Source organism: Colletotrichum karsti (assembly GCF_011947395.1).
Source record: "Colletotrichum karsti strain CkLH20 chromosome Unknown Scaffold17, whole genome shotgun sequence".
NCBI lineage: Eukaryota > Fungi > Ascomycota > Sordariomycetes > Glomerellales > Glomerellaceae > Colletotrichum > Colletotrichum karsti.
The window spans coordinates 599,794-617,148 of record NW_024065917.1 but is presented as its reverse complement, the minus strand read 5'-3'; the positions used below and the strand labels follow the sequence as shown (position 1 = coordinate 617,148).

The window sequence follows — 17,355 nt, the reverse complement described above, 5'->3', positions numbered from 1 at the left end:
CCGGTCGATCTCAACGTTAAAAAGATGTGATGGATCAAGCCAGTCGTTCATTGGATCTTGTAGGATGATTTCAATTTCCAAGTCAACACCAGGCCGGTGAGTGATGAGGCGACCATGAAGATGTTGCTATATATTAGGCCGATTGGTGAATCAGATGCAAGGTTCATCAGGCCATGATCACAGGGTGATTGAATCATAGACTTCGACATTGAGGAGCCTATCGCTTTGCCGGATCTTCGACTCTTACATGCTGTCATGTCAGAACGAGCGGTTGACAAAATGACGGCTCTAGAAAGAAAAATGCCACAATATGCATCGATGAATGATAACCAATACTTGGCTGTTGCACACCTCACAGCGTAAGAGATCTTGTGCAGCAATATTAATCAAAGCAACGAACGCCAAAGCTATTCGATTACGTGTATTGATGTGCATAACAGTAATGCTTACAGAATCTCATTCCCACTGGTATGTCAATGTGAATAAGCAGTAAATACATACACTATTGCACATCGTGGTATGCAACAGGCCAGGCCAACATAAGACACAGTACCTAGGGTTCTCATGCGAATGCAGGGGTGATTTTTATGTGCATCAGTCTTGAACACAAATCATGAACAGCACGACGCCGCAACATGAAGTCACGAGGACGAGACGTATCCGGCCGAGATGACAACGTCCCTACCAAGCTGCTCAAGTCACAACAAACCTTCACCATCATTTGATGGAGCGGTAAGATTATAGTATTTACAACTTCGTCTACTACGTACGACAGGCTTTAGCGCTCAAGTCCCTACGTGTGTGGGGATCCCTCGTCGTACTGCATAGTGCCATTCAGGGTTGTCGCTAATATCCTTACACACGACCCAGGGACACGGCAGCAGAGGTGGAGATTGTTACCGATCTGATTAAGCCGCATCGGGCTACTGTGGTCAAAAAGCTTCTCCCAAACTCCGCGGAATATCGGTATACACGTCACACGGTTCCTGCAAAAGACGGGATGGGCGGGAATTCCGACGGGCATGTTTAGGAATTAGGGCTTTACAACGAAACTCGAGCCCCATTAGGCAAACCTGCACTGCAGGATGAAAGTTTGATTATTCCCATGTCGATGGACGCAGATGCAGAAGGTTGTGGTCCATTTCGTTGATGATGATAATCATTTTTCCAAATTTGATGCAAACCGAGAGCGATGGGTTCTGCCAAGACAAAAGGTCGGCGTTCTCAAAAGCCTCATAGTTTTGAATTGGAGTCGGCGAAGCCAAGATCTCTCTGCTTGACTCGTTGAAGAGGTCGGCGATGTTTGACGATACAATCGCCGAGGAGTCTCCCTATGGGCAAGAGTTATCGCCGTCGAGTTCAACAATCACCCTCCCCGGTCCGGAAGATGAACTCCGACTACCTTTTTGGTCCCCGGCGAGAAGCTATAGATTCTCCTCCAGTCCCCTCCGCTCGGACAGGCCAACGCAACATGAACGGCGAGAGCTCGTTTCTTCTGATCCCAGTAGGCATTTAATATCTGGCGGCGTTCGTAAGGAGGTAAATCGCAAACATAAAAGGACTAGTTTCAAATTGAAGCCAGTTTTTGTTCTCGGAGAACTCAAGATGCTAGGGGACGCATTCAGACGAGACATGAAGGATCGTTCGGCTGATTTTAGTATGTGTGGCAAAGTCTTCGAGGGGACCAGGCTTTAGGCAGTCTCTACGAGAGACACACCTGAGAGACGGTAGCTGGTACGGTAGCTGGTAGAATCGAAACCGGGTTTGAGCTTGGCCAACCCCTTCAACCTCTCGCCAGGCACGGCGGACGAGGTTAATGTCATGTACTGGCGCATCCTCAACCTACGATAAGAGGTGGATGGCACTCAAGGGGAAAGCTCTCATTGGCAGCGCTGATGAGGAAGTGAGGATGCTTATCATCGGGCCTCGGCTGGGTTCTAGTGCATTACGCGTCAGCGAAATTGCAGTAGCTGTGCAGAGTCATCAATGTAGGGGCACGACCGTAGGGCTCAGAGGTACCTATTACGCTACGAAGCCTACAGGAGTCTAGGAGCGAACACGAATAAGATGAAGCGCAACGTCACCAGCAGCATAACCTAAGCCAGGTCCACTGATGATTGTCTGACATAGACCATTTCGCCATACCAGTAATCACCCTGTGTAGAAGACACGTTGCGACATTCTTGCACAGAGACCTGGACTCGCCATGCAACTGTACATGTACACACGTTTCGGTGGGTGAAAGAGAAGATAGCCCATGATGTCAAGGTTGATCTTTTTGGTATGGGAATGTACCTAAGCCCTTTCGCTATTGATTGAGAAGTGACTGCAGTCTTTGGTTGTCCAGAATGTCCCCCTCAACCAATCGGCCTGTCTCCTTGATCTGACCATTCACACGCTGGTACCGGACAATAGTAGGGACGTTATGGACGTCCCACTTCGTCCGGTAGACGTTGGTTGGGACCTTCCACCTATATGCCAAGGTTAGATGATCTTCATGGAAACGGGGTTCAGGAATTACGGCGCGTTATCCACATACTCGGGTCTCTGGCCAACCTCAACGAATGCCATCCTGGGGGCGTTGTCTCCTTCAAAGGCGGCATGGATGAGCGGCAGGGCGGCTCTGACGTCGGGGCACCATGACTCCCCCGTCTCTGGTAGGTTCGAGGTCGTAAAGGTTATGAAAAAGGGCGAGTCGGAATCATCGAATTGCAGTAGGGACTCGATCGAGTCCGGCAGCGTGAAGGTAGAAATGATAGGCATTTTTGCAGCAATATGCCAATCACAATCGAAGTGAGGAAATCAAGAATTTTGGTGAAGTACAGTAAATCAAAGTAGCGCGAGTCTCATGAGTCGAAAACTGAGCTTCTGTCTCTAGATCAGTCGCCCCAGATCTTCACGGCCAAAATGGCGTGATACATATCCACAATTGTGTCGCCGGTCAAGATCTCCGACACCGGCCGGAGGGGCCCCACTCGGCCGCTCCTTCAAAAGTGGATACCCGGCATTCGATGCCGGTGCGTGGTGCATGCAACACCCAATGATAGCGTCGCTCGTCTGAGTTGGATTTTGGTTTCTTAACTAAGTCAATAGTACGACTGAATTCTACTCGCTAAGAAGGTTCTGCCGCAACTACGACACGGAAACCGTTCCCGCGCCAGAAACCGGCCGGCTCCAGACTCCCACGATATGTGCAGTTGGCTTTGACCTGTGGACTGGAAAAGCAACCACCGCGCAGCACCCTGCGTATTTCGCCAGCAGCCCCAATAATCTCTCTATCGTCGTGTTTCCATGGATATCTGAACTGAGGATTTGCCATATCCTTACCCCAAAGCGTCGTGCACCACTCCCAGACTTGCCCAGCCATGTCATAGCAGCCATACGGAGACCGGCCTTTGGGGAATAGACCCACAGCGCAAGTGTTATTGAAACCAGTTTCTTCCGAGTTCGTGGCATCTCCCCGCCAATTCGAACCCCAAGGATATACTTGCCCGTCGCCGTCGGCGCCATCCTGATCGCCACGCGATGCGCGTTCCCACTCGGGTTCCGTCGGGAGCCGGACGTGCTCAGTGGACGATATTTTGCCCTTTTTACGCCAGCGAACTGTTAACCAGGAACAATAAGCTCGAGCGTCATGCCACGTGAGATCTGTTGCCGGTGCGTTTAGCCTTTCCGGGTCCGCACCGTCCACACTGAACCAATCTCGGCCGGTCTGTCGGGTGAAGGCCAAGTAATCCTTGTTGACGACTGGGTAGATGCCGATGCGGAAACGGCCGAGTGCGATAGAGTTCGTCGGTTGCGAGTTGGGATGATTGTCGGAACCCATAATGAAATTTCCTGCGGGAATTTCTGCGAGCGCAGTCAAATCGCGAGGGTCCCCTAGACGGGAAAGGACGCGACCGGCTCGTTCTCGGTCGCCAGGCGAAAGCAGGCCCTCTTCGACGACTTTGAGAACGAGCTTCGCGATTCGCTCTTCAGCCTCTGACGCTGCGGGAACCAGGTCCGCGATCAGAAGTGCGGCGCGCTGAGAGTCTGCAGGCGAGGATGTTAAAAGCCTCTGAATGAGGCTGTTCGACTTTTCAGATGTGCCTAAGCGTATCAAGCAACTGCGCACGACAGACTTTGATCGGTCAGGCTCTTTGTGAAACAAGTTGACTGTGTTATCAACTGGTAAGTTTACCAGATGACGGGCGGCGAGCAGGTTCTGAATGACGCCGCAGGACAATAGCGAGACCGACGACGGCACTTGTGAGGCAAGGTCGTTCGATATAGCAAGAAACTGCTTTCCACTCAAGGATTCGTATGCTTTGGCTGCTAGAGCGTTCGCACTTTCTTCCCCTGGGGTGATGGTCGACAACCACCCATCCAGAACCTCCTCTGCAAGTCGCCCTGGATGCCCAGCCTGAAGCGAAAGCGCGAACAAAGCTGGGTTTGAAGCTGCATCGCCCGTGGCTACCTCAGTCCATTCCGAGTCAGTCCCCAGAAGTTGGGATACGGTTTGACGCCTTTGAGCTTTCAACAATGGCGAAAGTTCGTGACGGGCCACGTTTGATGGTAACACCCATCGAGCACAAGTGTCGGCATCCCCCAAGACAAGAAACTTGACACCCTGAGGAACAAGATGGCAGAGGCGAGACAGAAGCTCCGGACCTTCATTGCCTGCCGCTTCAATGTCATCCAGAATGATCAAGACACCATCCCCGTCGTGGTTCATGTGGTCCAACAGCCGGGGCAAGGTGTGCTCAGTCAGAGTTCGCAGAGACTCGAGTCCACTAGTAGCGAAGTATGAAGGTAAAAGTTTACCGCCTCCCCATATCTCGTCATGAATGTCCCCGAGTTCATTCCGTATGAGAGGCGATGGCTTATCAAGTCCTGTTGTTGCCAGCGCAAAACTGAGGTGTTTCGCGAACGTGGTCTTGCCACTGCCACTTGCGCCCGTGAGGAATAGTATCGCGTTGTCGCTTACCAGCTCGAGAGCGGAGAAGTATATGGGAGTCTCCGGCTGCTGTCCGGCTTTTCGTTTTCGAAGACCTTTTGCTGCCTTGTCTTCATGAGTGAAGTTTGTCAATAACGGGATGTATCCGTTCGCCAGATTCAGGACCTCGCCATTTGGGAGGGTGAGAAGAGGCTCGTTGCCGAAAGAAGCTGATTGTGAGCGAAGTTGTTCGAGAGTTTGCGTCATGTTTAAACTGTCATATCAAGAATCCATCTGTTGACAGGTTTGCACGGCTACCTACTGATTGCGTGACCAGCCGGTCTTATATACCGACATGCCCGGTGGGTGGACCCGAACTTTCGGGTCCGATGCAGGCGTTCCTTCGGCAGGCAATCGGCGTAGGAGACCAGGGACCCTGGACACTAAAAGCTGTCATTCCCCTCAAGGGTATCGCGGATGGACAATGTTTCTGTGCGGTATCTCGGCGCTCCCACAAGATTTCCAGCGGTCATTGATACATCCTAAGAAGAAATTCAAGGTAAAATATTGTTTGAACGCTCGTAGGGCTCCCAAAGCTCCATCAAATTGCAAAAACATTTGCGACTCGCTGAACCTGTTCTCTTCTCCCCACGATCTGAAAGGCAGTTTCATTTGGGCTCTCCTGCTGACTCTGGCGAATGGCAGTATTTGATGCGACTGGCCGTTCGCAAGGAAAGCCCAAAATAGACTACAGATTCTGTAAACTTGAAATCTACCTGAGCAAGTCGTCATTGCGTGGCGGTCCTCTCTGTTGCAATCTCTTGGCCTCCCTCTGCTCCTTGATCTTCTCGTTGAGCGCGTTTCTGACTAGCAAATGCTGTGAGCTACTGTGTGTTACGAATTGCGTTCAATATCGAACTTACTCTCTGCGTCTGTACAAGTACCACATCAAAGTCACACTGATGATGGCCAGACCTCCGAACAAGATAAGAATCTGGTAACCGTACTTATATTTGGGCGCGTCGTACGTTGGGAAAAGCACCACTTCGCTCGGATTAGCCTTGAACGCCAGGTCATTGGATCGATCGTCCACTCACATGGAACCCAGAGCACGAATGCGTAAGAGACAACATTGGCACTCGCGACCAGTAGCTGTCGGAGACTCGGGTCACCTGCATTCAGTCTGTTTGCCCAACTCTGAGACTATATCAGCACACAGAAGCTGAACGGGACAGAGAATATACTTACGATGAGCACCGGAGTGGCCGCAGACCCAGCGTATGATAAGTAGTATGCGAACATCAGAGCACCCTTGGGGATCGTCCAGACCGACAAGAGGATGTTGGACAAAATCATAAATGCCTGCACAATGACAATCATCAAATAGTTTTGCCCAGTGTGATCGGCTATGATACCCCATGTTACCGTGGCCACGATATTGAGGGCGCTTCCACCGGTGGGCAAGATGTTTGTCTGGACAACGCTGTAGCCGGCAGATTTGAGCCAAAGATTGAAGTAGCTCGTGGCCGAGTGACAGGCAGCGACCATGCTGCCAAGCGGGAATGTGTTAATTCAGGATACGACGATTGCCAGGCGAGGTGCCTTACGTGTAGGGAACGATGAATGCCCAGATCTCCCATCCAAGATAGATACGCTTCACTTCCTTGAAGGTTAACTTCTCCTGGGCCTTTTGGCCGAACTTCTCGATTCTTTCGACGCCATACTTGATATGCTGATGATCGTCAGTGTCTTTGACTCCGCACATGAGATATGTGAGGATTCTCACATCCGCAGACCAGTAAAACGCTCTGGTGTTATGAGGTAGATCCGGCAATCCGAAGAAGCCCCATATGGCGATTGGAAGAGATATGATAGCACTGGAGAAGTCAGTCTTTCTGTTGATCAGGACAGTGGAAGTTTGAGTCCTGACTCACTCCATGACAAACAACCAACGCCACCCAGCAAGGCCGTGGCGACCGTTCATGCTGGTGTAGAGTCCTGCCTGAAGATACCCACTGAACATACTGGCAATCGATTCAACTTGGAGGAGAATAGCAAGGCGCTTGGTGAGCTCCTTCGGTCCATACCAGCCTCCGAGCATCGAAATGTAACCGGGAAAGGCGACACTTTCGAACAGACCGATAAAGAATCGAAGAGCGTACATGGTCTCGATGTTCTTCGAGAAACCCATGCCGATGACGAGCAATGACCAGATTACTTCGCAAGTTGGGATCAAGATCGAAGACCGAATATGACTGAGCTGAAGCATCTGAGCTGGAACGCTACCAATCATGATGCCCAAGCTGAACCAGGTGTTGAGCCAGTTCCTCTCATTGCCGTAGAGGGCAAGGTCCTGTTGCATGCCACTGACGAAGGCATTGCCTAAACAAGGCGTCGAGGTCAGTTTCTAGCATCAGTGAAGATAGCGGTCAACTTACTGTAGTTCGTTTGATCCAAGTACTTAATGAAATAACCAAGACAGACAGTCGGGCTGAAGAGGGTAGCGTTAGACCCGATGATAAGAGGTGATCACTATCCGAAGCTTACAAGAAGAACAGATCCAGCCTCTGGACATATGCTCGATATTCTGGATCTCCTTCGACAGAGTCCCAGACGAGGCCAAGTATCTTGCGCCACCACGATGTTGTCTGCACCTCGTGAGAAGTGGGCTCGGCAACGCTTACCGAACCAACTTCCTTGGAGTTGTCCAGGTCAGACGTGGTATCCGACACAGCCACCGGTGCAATGGCCTTTGAATCCGACATCATGTCCAATGATACGTAAATGAGGGGAGAAGGAATGCGGTGTCTGGGTCTCCGGTCTCCTCTGATGTGCCGCTCAGTCGATTCCAGATCGCTATATACTTTGTCATGTTCGAGAGAAACGATTTTTCCCGATGAGACTAACCCGTTTGATGACCCCTATCGAATCGAATTGCATGGGCTCTCGAACTTCACGCATGCTCATTTGCTACGATAAATGGTGTGATTGGGTCCCTTGTGAACCAGAAGCTGTCGAATCCTTCGGCCCCGTCGTGAACGGCGCCGTTGACGAACCAGGTGGATAGAACACCAGGACTTACCATGCCTTTGCCCGGGATACTGGAATCACATTTCAAAATTGAACCGGCAGGCACTCCAGAGTGCTGATGTCGGGAGATAGCGACTGCATGTGCGGCTCGACCCCGACGCATGTCGTGACCGGGGACCCGCAATGTCGTTATCTCGCTCCGCTCTGTCGTCTTGCTCAACCCCGGCATGACATTGCCGTTGCAGCCATCAATACCTTCCCTATGTCACGACTTTTAATGGTTTTACTGCCGCATTCATGGAGGCACTTGATGCTTGAAGGTGCGAAACTCCTTTTATCAACATGATTGAGGGAAGCCCTCAACGACTTTTGAAGATCCGAGCTGCAGCTTCGAGAGCGCAAAGCAAGGCAAATAAGCCGACGATTCTGGAGGTGTTCATAGGGAGGAGATACTCCGATCCAGCTAAGTATACCGCGGTTCATGGTTGCGTCGGCAATCCGTACCGTTCGGCTCCGACGACCGGTCCATCTGAAAGATCTCCGGCATCGCACATAAACCTCCCCCAACCCAAAAGTTGAGCGAGTTATCATCCGGTCCTACAAGCTTTGCTCTTCTTCTGCCCCTCAATCTCGGCAGAAAACTTCCCGAACGTGCATGAGATACAGGCTCACCCGTCCCTCCCCCAACCCACGCTATTCCCGAGAAGCAGTACCATGACGCCAGAAATCCTCCGCCTATCTCTTGAGAACGTCGACTTTCGGCTCCCAACGCAAGTCACGGACGATAATAGTGTGACAGCCCTCAAGAGTCTCGTCTTCGAACCCTTGCTCCGCTGGCAGCCACACGGCAAAGTCAAGCCCGCACTCTTCGACAGGTGGGAACACTCCGACGATGGCAGGATCTGGTACTTCCATATCCGCGATGAAGCCGTCTTTCACGACGGTAAGACTTGTGTAGCACAGGACATCGTCGATTACATCCTCGGTCTCCTGGACTCGCGCGACTACTTCGGCATGCGATGGAGCTACAGCCGCTACTTCGCGCAAGCGAAGGTGTCCGCCCACAACGATCGGACGGTGCAGGTCGAGAATCCGGAGCCGTTCGCTCATATCCTCGACATCTTCTGTGAGTTCTGGCCGGTGCGGCTGGATTCGAAGGGCAAGCCTGTGCTGGGGACGGGTCCGTTCCGGGTCGTGGAGTTTGAGCGGGAGAACAACATCGGTTCGGCGACGCTGCAACGGCTGAACCCAACTCGGCACGACACGCCTCACACAATCGTCGCGATACATGAGCCCAACGCTGCAAAGCGACTTCAGCAGTTGCGCAGCGGAGAGGTGGATGCTGCGTTGAACTTGGAAAGGGTGGAGGATCTCGATCTCCTCGATTTCGACGCCTCGCTTCGATGGGGCAAGACGACAAGCACTTTGTCAGCGATATACTACTTGAATTGCACCGAGGGCACCTTCAGCTCCCCAGAAGCTCGCCTGGCTGCAAATCTTGCTGTCGACAACGATGCCTTGGTGAAGGAGGTCTACCATGGATTCGCATTGCCATCTGCCACCGTCGTGAGCCCGTTCCACCTCGGCTTCCCAGAGTCACATTTGAAGCCTATCGCATACGATCCTGCCCGAGCAAGACAACTTCTCAAAGATTTGGACCAGATTGCTCCGATCATTTTACGAACGCCGACGTACATGCCAGAACACGCCCAAAAGATATCCAGCTTCGTCGCCAAGTCACTCAGAGATGTCGGGTTTGATGTTGAGGTCAAGGTAGAAACGAACCGTCCAGAATACGCTCGCCAAATTGGCCTTCACAAGCAAATCGGCAGCCTGGCCCTATTCGACTCTACACCAAACAGCACGTTCAGAGTCCTGGATGATAAGATTTCTAGCTCATCTCATGCGACTTGGTGGCTGGGTTACCACGACGATGAAGTCCAGCGACTGTTCAAAGAAGCAAGGGACAAGGTCAGCACGGAAGAGAGGGCGAAGGCGTACGCGCTGTGCTTGGAAAGATTGCATGAGAATCCCCCATGGCTGTATGTCGCGCACCCTGAAGTCGTGTGGGCGACGAGGCACGATACGTCTCTTAGAATCGGGCACTCTGGTATTCTCGCTCTCGAAAACTGAAATAATACATCGTTCAAACCTTCGCAAAGGTATCAGGCAAGATCATTCACGCTCATGCAGTGGCAGGCTTCCGACCAGAGACGACATACCTATCCAACGTCAGCAAATTAGAAACATGCCTGATCACAGTGTCATGTCTCATGAACGAGGATGAGATCGCAACTCACACTGGCCACCAGACATGGATAGTCGGATCCCTCATCTCCTTTCTGGCCTTGGCACACAGGACCGTGACCTCCTCCTTCGACCATCCCTTGATATTCGTCAAGGTTCCCAGAGCCGCCGTCTCCAAGAAAGTGTCGAGATTCGCCAGTCCCCAGCCCCCGATATCTTTCATCACCCTGTGGCGCGGCCATGTGTTTGTAGGCCACTTGTAAATGGTCTCGCGAACATCCGTGAAGCCACGGTCGATGAGCAGCTGCTTCCACATGGTGGGCAATCTGAGCGTGCGCCCGATTTTGTCCATTGCGTCGACGACTTCGACGGCCCATTGCGATAGGAAGCTTTCGTTCGGGATGGAATTGTCGTCGCTGCGGGCTTCCATGCAGACGTCCTGGGCCTCGAACCAGCCGCCAGGCTCTAGTTGGCTGGGTAGTGATGAGTTGTGTGGCTATCTCGGGAGGGCGACTTGACTTACTTGTAGATACTGTCAACTAGCTGCACGGGATTGAGAATACTGCCGCTAAGAGTTCTTGAGAAGATGAAATCGAACTTCTTTGACCACGTCCATGGCTTTTCGATGTCGTCGATCTCGAAAGAGCAGTTGGGTGGCATGCTGCCGGGTTCGTGAGTGATTGACAGCCGTGTCTCGGTGCTCATGGAGACTTACAAGTCAGGTTGCACTGGACTGATATCGACACCAATGACCTGTGCCAATGAGTAAGTCGTCGTAGCTCATGAACAATGAAGACAACTCTTCGCTTACCTCAGCTCCTGGGTTGCACTCGGCTGTGATTCATAAAAGTATGAGCGAGATTCTCGTCGCGCAGACATCCGAAGACTCACCATACTCGAGCGCCCATATACCGGTGCCGGTTCCGAGATCAAGGACTCTCTTGGCCCCAGCTACTTTCGGACAGGTGCATAGTTGACCTTGCAGCGTTCTGATGAAGAGCTCATGCTGCAAGTCTAGTCTATCTTGTTCGACCTAACATATGAACATAAGCATCATACGGTCATCAATGGCTGCTATGAATCTGAGGGCGGTCGCACATTGTCATGAGGGAAGTAATATTCTAGGCGAATGTCAGACGTTTAGAACCTTTGCGAGTTGCGTCCCATGCAATGTTTGAAGTACTCACTTCCCCGAGACTGAGAATGGTAAAGACGGCCGTTGTCGTCTTCAAATTTGAGAACCGATGAGCGGATGGAAGTGAGCGAGTCACGAATGGACTTTTATCATGATCGTTTCAGTATAATCTTCAAATGTGAACCGGAAAATTATGAGCCTGTTGTATGAGATGTGAACAACATACGACGTTGACTGCCGAATCCACCTCGCTGTCATCTGGCGCCTGTTATTCAGTCGCGGCATACGTCAGCATTGTGAGACAACGCCGGTTCATCACGTTTCCGGAGCCCGTACAATAATGCCCGTCGCCGGGTTCTCATCCTGCTCGGCCGGAGCAGCCGGAGCCGCGGGCGGAGAAGAGCGCGTCTCTTCCTGAGGAGTCGCCATGGCCTTGCTAGAATCACGCGAGATCTAGCCCGAAGGTATGTCGAGGTGTTGGAGTAAGACTATGAGAGGCCCTGGGGCGTAGCTTAATTGCCGGAGGATCAGGAAAAGCTGCGCGGGTGGACTGAGTCGCGGACAGCCCGTCTGTTTTATTAGCCGAGCAGAACTTCTTCCCCCAACATCTCTCCACCACCCTTGCCAAGGATCAGTGCCCCCTCTCCCTCAGTCCTCTGGCCGCGGCGAAATGGCCTTCCATCATATTACACCGCACACCGACTCGAACTTGTGCATAGCAGATGCCCAGCTGCGGAACACATCAGTCGACTCGACCTGGTCTGTGGGGAATCGCCAGTGCGATTCCTCCAATGGAGCCGCGGACGCGTTTGAGGATGTAAACTTCACTGATTAGTGGGAGATGGCAGCCAGTAAAACCAAGCCGGCGAACAGATACGGATTCATTAGCCGGAGAATTGAGAGCATCTCTGGCCACTGAGTTGTGTTCTTCAGCGGAAGGGAGCAGGGGGGATGAGTCCGGAGACCTGGATTTGGGGACTTTGCCCGCGTGGAGCGCAGCGGTGACCCGCGAACCAGGTACGGGTGCGCATATTGCGCAATTTTCTTCCCTGCAAACACCGACGCCAATATCGATGACGCACGAAGATTCGAACATCCAGGACATTACCAGCATAGCGCAGATTGATGATTGGAGTCGCTTATGCGAGGGATTCTTATCCTTCACTTCTTGGGAGGGAAGCCATCCTCTTGAAGTGAACTGACCATGTTCTCTGGTGGACTCTTCATCGCCAAGCGACCAATTGCCTCGTCAGTCAATGAAACTCGGTGGGTTACATGCAGTCATCAGCGTGCAGTAGTGGGACACGCGGACTTTGCGCGAGCGACCTTCATCTCATTGAGTTTCAGCTTGGGGATAGGACGGTTATGAGATGCAAATGGGTTATTCCACTTAATATGAGGTTAACTTACGTCCGACGAAGGCTATGTGCGCCAAGCGCCACTGGGGACCACACTGTCGTGAGAGCGGCCCTCACCCGAGGCGACAGCGAAAAGCCTATGCGGGGGCGCCGGGCCGGGCCGTCACTCAACCCACACGCGAAGACCGTGGATTCCGCAAGAGGCCCTTCTTTATGAGAGAACACATGGGAGTGGGATACAAGTGAAGCGTCAGACGTCTATCTTTCAAGTTTGTCTCACGTATCTGTCCATAGCATGAGTATGAGAGATCGCTTCAAGCATATGCCACGACCGTTCACTGAAATCCCAGTTTACATCAAAGATCTCATACTCAACTCATTTCAGGCGACGCGAGCTTCACTGGATCTCACACATTTCATCTTGAACCCCATCGAAATGATTCCCCATAGCAACGTGGAGTAATTTGTACTTCTTTGCGTGTCATCTCACAGTACGTTTGTCTTTCTAGCATTTCTCACAACGCTCACGATGAGACTGAATCTACATCATCTTCCCCCAGAAGCATCTCAGAGAGCTGCCCGAGGCTTCGCCTTCCTCAGCCGAGCGTACATCTCATCCTCAAAAGCCTTAATGAAAGGCCTCACCCCTTCCTCGGCAGCCGGCAGCATCTGCGTCGCGAAGAAACCGCACAGCCCGGTTTGGCGATCAACCCACTGTATCTCGTCAGTCTCCAGCACATCTCGTCGCATGGAATCTCACTCACCCAGAACACATTCGACGCACCGCTCCACATCAGCGTACCATACCGCCGGTTCGGGTGCTTCTCACCGTCAACCAATAGCCCCCCGAGACCCCAATCATACTCCCCAGTGACAGGGAAATGTCCCACCGCCCACTCCGGTGTCTCCATGGCCTCGAGCAAGCTCTTCTTGGCTTTTTGGGACAATTGCGGCTTGAACATTTCGGCTGTTGTGCTCGGGCTGAGTAGCTTCCCATCGTCGAGGAGTAGCGACTCAAGAACCTTCATGACATCGGGCGCTGAGCCGTAGACCCCCTGACCTCCGAGACAGCCCGTGACTTTATCGTTCAGCTCCCTTCCCCGGTGCAGGACGATCTTCCCAGTCTTCCTATCGCGCGTATTCATACCCCACAACCTCGGTCTCACCTTCTCCACATCGAACGTGAAGCTCGTGGCGCCGATGGGATTCCAGACATTCTCGCGCATATACGCCTCCAAACTCTTCCCGGAGACCTCCTCAATCACCCTGCCTAACCAATCCGAGCTCGAGCTGTACGCCCAGCTCTCGCCCGGCTCGTAGATCAGAGGATACGGGAAGCGCTCCTCGACGGTCGCGCCGCGGGTCGGCTTCATCCCGTGGTAGTCCTGCCACTCCCGCGTCGACCCGTCGAGGAAGTCGTAGCTGTTCCCGGCGCTGTGCGTGAGCAGGTGGCGGAGGGTGATGGGGTTGCGCCGCGGGACTTCGATCGGTTTGCCGGAATCGTCGAAGCCTGTGAGGACTGGCTTCTGTGCTAGGGCCGGGAGGTGTTTTGAGACGTCTCCGTCGAGGGTGAGAAGGCCGCGCTCGGCGAGTTGTAGCGCGGCGATGGTTGTGAGGAGTTTCGTGACCGAGGCCAGGGTGAGAATGTCATCGGCGGCAAGCGGCTGATTTGTCTTCAAATTGTTGCCGAAAATGTGAGAGTATTGGAAGTCGCCTGGTGAGTTGTTCAGTAAGAACAGCATGTTTTGATGGATGTGACCGACTCACCGGACTTGTCTCGGGCATAGAGCATGACGCCTGGGATGTCGGCATTACGCACCGCGGCGTCGATGATCTCCTCAAACGAAGGCATCGCGTGAGTGGCTACACAAGATGAAGGATTCAATCGCGCGTGCTAATAAGACGGAATAAGCGCATCTAAGGAAGCTTAACATAAGCTTACTTCGACCGCGAAAGCTGAGCGACAAGAGTGAGAGTGAGAGCTTAAGCCGAGGTGACAGTTGGCACACTGACTTGTCTCATACACAATGACTAAGGTCAGGGGCGCTGCAGATCCCCCGCAACGGCCGGCCGGTTGAGCTTTCAATGGGGCCGAGCCCACAGAAAGCGGCATTTTACCTCGGTACATATTCTTCACTCTCTCATCCAGGACATTTCGGCGATTCGATATCGACGTCAGCTTCATATTCACAAGTGAAACAGCGGAACTGCTTCATCAACCTATACACAAAGAACAAAAGTATCCCTTCCAATCGTCTCAACATCCATCATTCGCATCCAGTCATTTCGCAGCGTCGCGGCGCTTCTCATTCGGTCTCAGGCGTACCGCCCGTGACTTTCCAACCCACGCTGAGATGGCTCAGCTACCCACACTCTCGAGACGATGCGCTTAGCAGCCGACGTAGATGGCGTTGGCGAACAGAGAGTACTATGCGCGGGTTAGCACTTGGTCAGAACACCCAGGTGAAGGGAGATACATACGGTGTCGGCGTGGTTGAGGTTCTGAGCTGCGGTCAAGCTCTGGACGCAAGAGTATCCGTAGCAGGAAGACTGGTCAGTGGTGCCCTTGATCTGGCTCAAGTGGGTGACCTCGTGGACAGCGGTGGTAGCCTAATCAAAACCGTCAGCCAGGACTCAAAACAAATCTCAGCGGCAGAAATACTAACCTGGTCCTGGGCGTGGCAGGTGCGCGACAGAGCAGTCATGGTGAAGAAGGTAGGGCAGTTGACCATGTAGCTCTGCGAGGGAAGCGTGTAGGCAATGACGCCGGAAGAGCAGGCGGGGTAGATGTCGGTGCAGTACTGGCGCGAGACACCGGAGGTGGTAGATCCGCACTCGCTGGCGACCTTGGCGAACACGCCAGCGACCGTGTTACGGGTGGCGGTCGTGGAGGACTTGAAGTACTCGGTCATCTTGGCGGCGGAACCAGACACGGCGGCGGAGGAGGCGGCGGCGGCGAGGGCGCGGCAGTTGCTGAGGGCGGTGGTGGTCTGGGTGCGCTGGGTGCCGGTGCAGTCGGACTGGACGACGGTGCGCTTGACGTTGTCGTGGAAGTCGCGGCGGACCTTGGCGGCGGCGGCGCCGTCGACGTCGACGCTCAAGACATTGGAGGCGAAGGAGGCGGTGCCGGCGATGTCGGTGGACTCGGGCTCGGCGTAGGAGAAGGAGCCCTTGGCGGCGACGTCGAACTTGCCTCCGGCCGAGAGGTCGTGGACCTCGGCGACGTCCCACTCGACGGAGACGGTCTGGCCGGCGGGGATGACCTCGAAGGCGTCGGCGGTGAGGCCCTCGGTCTGGAGGCGGAGGCGGATACCGTCGAAGGCGACCTTCTCGGCTGTGGCAGGCGTGAGTCACGTGTGAAGACGGGAAGGTTGTGTGATGATGTTTTGGTGTGGCGGTGTTGGACTTCAGCAGAAAGCGGGATGTTACTCACAGCCAGCAAAGACCTCGGCCTTCTCGACAGCGAGCTTGTCGAGGATGGAACCAGTCTTGAAGACCTTCAGGTCGGTAGCACCCGTGTTAGTGATGCTGGCCTTGACGCCAGAGTTGCCGACGGCCTCGATCTTGACATCGAGAGGGCTGTCGCGCTTGCCGAGGTCGACGACGGCGGCGCTGGCGAGCGCGGCGAGGCAGGAGAGACCGGTGATGAACTTCATTTTAACGAAGGCGGGGATTTAACCGACAGGAAGAGACTGGAGAGACAAGAGCTGATTGGATTGATTACCGAGGCGGGTTGCGGGATGAGGGAGTGAGTGTTTCTCTGGATCGTGGCCATCAAGGTTCTCAAAGGTGGGATATATATACTCGTTCGTGATACCATCGTTTGGTGTTTTCCACAACAGAGACGACAACTCGAAAGTCCACACAAGCTTCTTCCACCCGAACTCCAGTACAACAAGCATCGATCCGACGTCTGCCAAGACGGGATTTGGGACGAATGAGGAATGTGCGACGGCTGGCTGCTTTGCTTTTCTTCACGATATGAGGGGCTCAGGTGAGCCTAATGCACCGAGTGCCGGAGCATGGCGAAGATGAGGAAGGAAGTAACTGTCAGTGAGCAGGGCGTTCAGGATTGTGCATTTGCCAAGAGAGCCAAGAAGGAAACTCGATCTTGAAGGAAGAGAAACGGTCCAGAACGGCATCCGGAGGTGTGCAATCTGGGGAAGGACGTTGCGTTAAAGCTCTTGGCAAGTCGCCGCACGGCAATGTCTTCTCCACAGCTCGATATTGCAGATGGGATCAAGGATGCCGCTAGACAACATCAACCTTGAGTTTAACGACAATAAGGTGAGAAGGCAGTCTATAGACTAGGTTGACTAGCCACTAGTGGTCTAGACGTCCTCATCAGAGATGTAGGGATACGGCGGACTCCGGTATATCCACCTCCCAAACCGAGCAGCTAGAGTGAGATAGGCATCTGCGAGAAGTCAACTACAACAACCCAGGACGGGATATACGAGCATCTTGCCGCCTAAGGAAGGAGATTTGTCTACCGTCGTGTGATACGCATGCTGGTCAGCGCCTCTTCAGTCTCCGTTAGACTAGCTGGCACAGATATGAAAGCAACAGTCCCATCATGTCTCTTCCTGCGTAACAGGAAGGATTGAGGGCGCAGGCAAATGAGGATAGGGTACGAAGACACGGATATGAAGTCCCTTCTTACTGGCCAC

The 17,355-nt window shown here is 53.2% G+C and overlaps 6 protein-coding genes across 6 annotated transcripts; 1 reads left to right on the top strand and 5 right to left on the bottom strand.

Annotated features, from left to right (window-relative positions):
* Positions 1-2,308: 2,308 nt before the first annotated feature.
* On the bottom strand, positions 2,309-2,763 carry CkaCkLH20_05986 (duf953 domain protein; the record flags this gene model as incomplete). The annotated part of the gene is made up of 2 exons (XM_038888703.1): positions 2,309-2,471; positions 2,540-2,763. The coding sequence occupies 2 exons, from the start codon at positions 2,761-2,763 to the stop codon at positions 2,309-2,311; spliced, it is 387 nt and encodes a 128-aa protein (XP_038746039.1).
* A 349-nt stretch (positions 2,764-3,112) lies between these two features.
* CkaCkLH20_05985 (ser thr phosphatase family protein) lies at positions 3,113-5,182 on the bottom strand (the record flags this gene model as incomplete). Its single annotated transcript, XM_038888702.1, has 2 exons — positions 3,113-4,032; positions 4,651-5,182. The coding sequence occupies 2 exons, from the start codon at positions 5,180-5,182 to the stop codon at positions 3,113-3,115; spliced, it is 1,452 nt and encodes a 483-aa protein (XP_038746038.1).
* A 505-nt stretch (positions 5,183-5,687) lies between these two features.
* CkaCkLH20_05984 (pantothenate) lies at positions 5,688-7,683 on the bottom strand (the record flags this gene model as incomplete). Its single annotated transcript, XM_038888701.1, has 9 exons — positions 5,688-5,778; positions 5,839-5,959; positions 6,013-6,112; positions 6,164-6,464; positions 6,523-6,647; positions 6,702-6,792; positions 6,850-7,297; positions 7,354-7,406; positions 7,463-7,683. 9 exons carry the CDS (start codon positions 7,681-7,683, stop codon positions 5,688-5,690), a joined length of 1,551 nt encoding a protein of 516 aa, XP_038746037.1.
* Positions 7,684-8,659: 976 nt separating this feature from the next.
* Positions 8,660-10,078, top strand: CkaCkLH20_05983 (extracellular solute-binding protein family 5; the record flags this gene model as incomplete). Its single annotated transcript, XM_038888700.1, has 1 exon — positions 8,660-10,078. The coding sequence occupies one exon, from the start codon at positions 8,660-8,662 to the stop codon at positions 10,076-10,078; it is 1,419 nt and encodes a 472-aa protein (XP_038746036.1).
* Positions 10,079-10,130: 52 nt separating this feature from the next.
* On the bottom strand, positions 10,131-14,537 carry CkaCkLH20_05982 (beta-lactamase family protein; the record flags this gene model as incomplete). The annotated part of the gene is made up of 13 exons (XM_038888699.1): positions 10,131-10,167; positions 10,246-10,665; positions 10,716-10,853; positions 10,908-10,945; positions 11,004-11,026; positions 11,084-11,225; positions 11,291-11,313; positions 11,380-11,470; positions 11,554-11,592; positions 11,664-11,763; positions 13,296-13,399; positions 13,450-14,399; positions 14,453-14,537. 13 exons carry the CDS (start codon positions 14,535-14,537, stop codon positions 10,131-10,133), a joined length of 2,190 nt encoding a protein of 729 aa, XP_038746035.1.
* A 537-nt stretch (positions 14,538-15,074) lies between these two features.
* CkaCkLH20_05981 (uncharacterized protein) lies at positions 15,075-16,341 on the bottom strand (the record flags this gene model as incomplete). Its single annotated transcript, XM_038888698.1, has 4 exons — positions 15,075-15,113; positions 15,167-15,295; positions 15,352-16,019; positions 16,119-16,341. 4 exons carry the CDS (start codon positions 16,339-16,341, stop codon positions 15,075-15,077), a joined length of 1,059 nt encoding a protein of 352 aa, XP_038746034.1.
* Between the last annotated feature and the right edge of the window lie 1,014 nt (positions 16,342-17,355).